The sequence below is a fragment of the Aureococcus anophagefferens genome (genome assembly GCF_000186865.1).
Source record: "Aureococcus anophagefferens unplaced genomic scaffold AURANscaffold_40, whole genome shotgun sequence".
NCBI classification, from domain to species: domain Eukaryota; class Pelagophyceae; order Pelagomonadales; family Pelagomonadaceae; genus Aureococcus; species Aureococcus anophagefferens.
This window is the reverse complement of record NW_008705597.1, coordinates 98,254-99,107: the sequence shown is the minus strand read 5'-3', so window position 1 is coordinate 99,107 and position 854 is coordinate 98,254. Positions and strand designations below refer to the sequence as shown.

At 56.8% G+C, this 854-nt stretch overlaps 1 protein-coding gene across 1 annotated transcript in view; it reads left to right on the top strand.

Moving 5' to 3' along the window:
• AURANDRAFT_67474 (hypothetical protein) overlaps positions 1-365 on the top strand; it is a gene marked incomplete at both ends in the record, with an annotated part of 3,286 nt that extends 2,921 nt beyond the window's left edge. The window contains one exon of the mRNA XM_009042995.1: positions 47-365. Within this exon, the coding sequence (XP_009041243.1) occupies positions 47-365 (319 nt within the window). The remainder of the gene's footprint in view (positions 1-46) is intronic.
• Positions 366-854: the final 489 nt, after the last annotated feature.

The following is an 854-nucleotide window of genomic DNA, read 5'->3' as shown; positions in this document are numbered from 1 at the left end:
TCGTAGGCGAAATCCCCATATTTTTCAGGAGCATCGAACCCACAAGGTGGAAGAGGCGTACTCCTTTTTTTGGTCCCATTATTACTGCAGCAGATGGAGGCTTCTCGCACGCGCAGCTGCTTCATTATACGCACAAGACGTTCCGTAGCTTCGGCCATGTCTCGATGGTAGCTTTCTCCGATCCAAACGACCTTCGACTTCTTTGCGGGCGAAGACATGACGCACGAAAAAAAAAAACGGCAACCCGCGCCCCAACCCTACCTCCACACTCTCGGAAAACACAAACGAGCACGCCAGAGGCAGCGAAATCGCACGTTTGCAGCGACACGAAGACGCCGCGCGCGGGGCGCTGCGAGCAGCGCTGAATGCCCCGGCACGGGGCGCCCTTCCGCAGCCCGCGGGGCCCCGAACGCCCCGGGCGGGCCGAGCTAGCACAGCGGGTGGGTCACGAAGCCCACCGGAGGTCCTCGGGCAGCGATTCCACGCTAAACGCCCACCATCGTCTAAGCCGCCCTAGACGATAGACTAACGCGTCCTTAGCGAATAAAGATCGACGGTCAGCGCATGTGACAGGGACCAGCACGTTCGAACGTCAACGTGAATACTCGGGCTTGACTAATTAGCGAGATAGTAAGATCCGGGACGGGGAAGCAGCCTAATGGGGGTATCCCGAGAATATCGCCCCCTCGTTCTTCCCCCCTTGTCTAACCCTACTCTATTAATGGAGTGCCTCAGGCTCAGGAGATTCGCGCTCACCGAGCCTGAGACTTTTATAAGTCTTCCATAGAGCCGGCGACATCGTCTGTTTAGCGTTTGCTTAATTGCCAGTAAAAATTAAGCGGTACGAAAGCGGT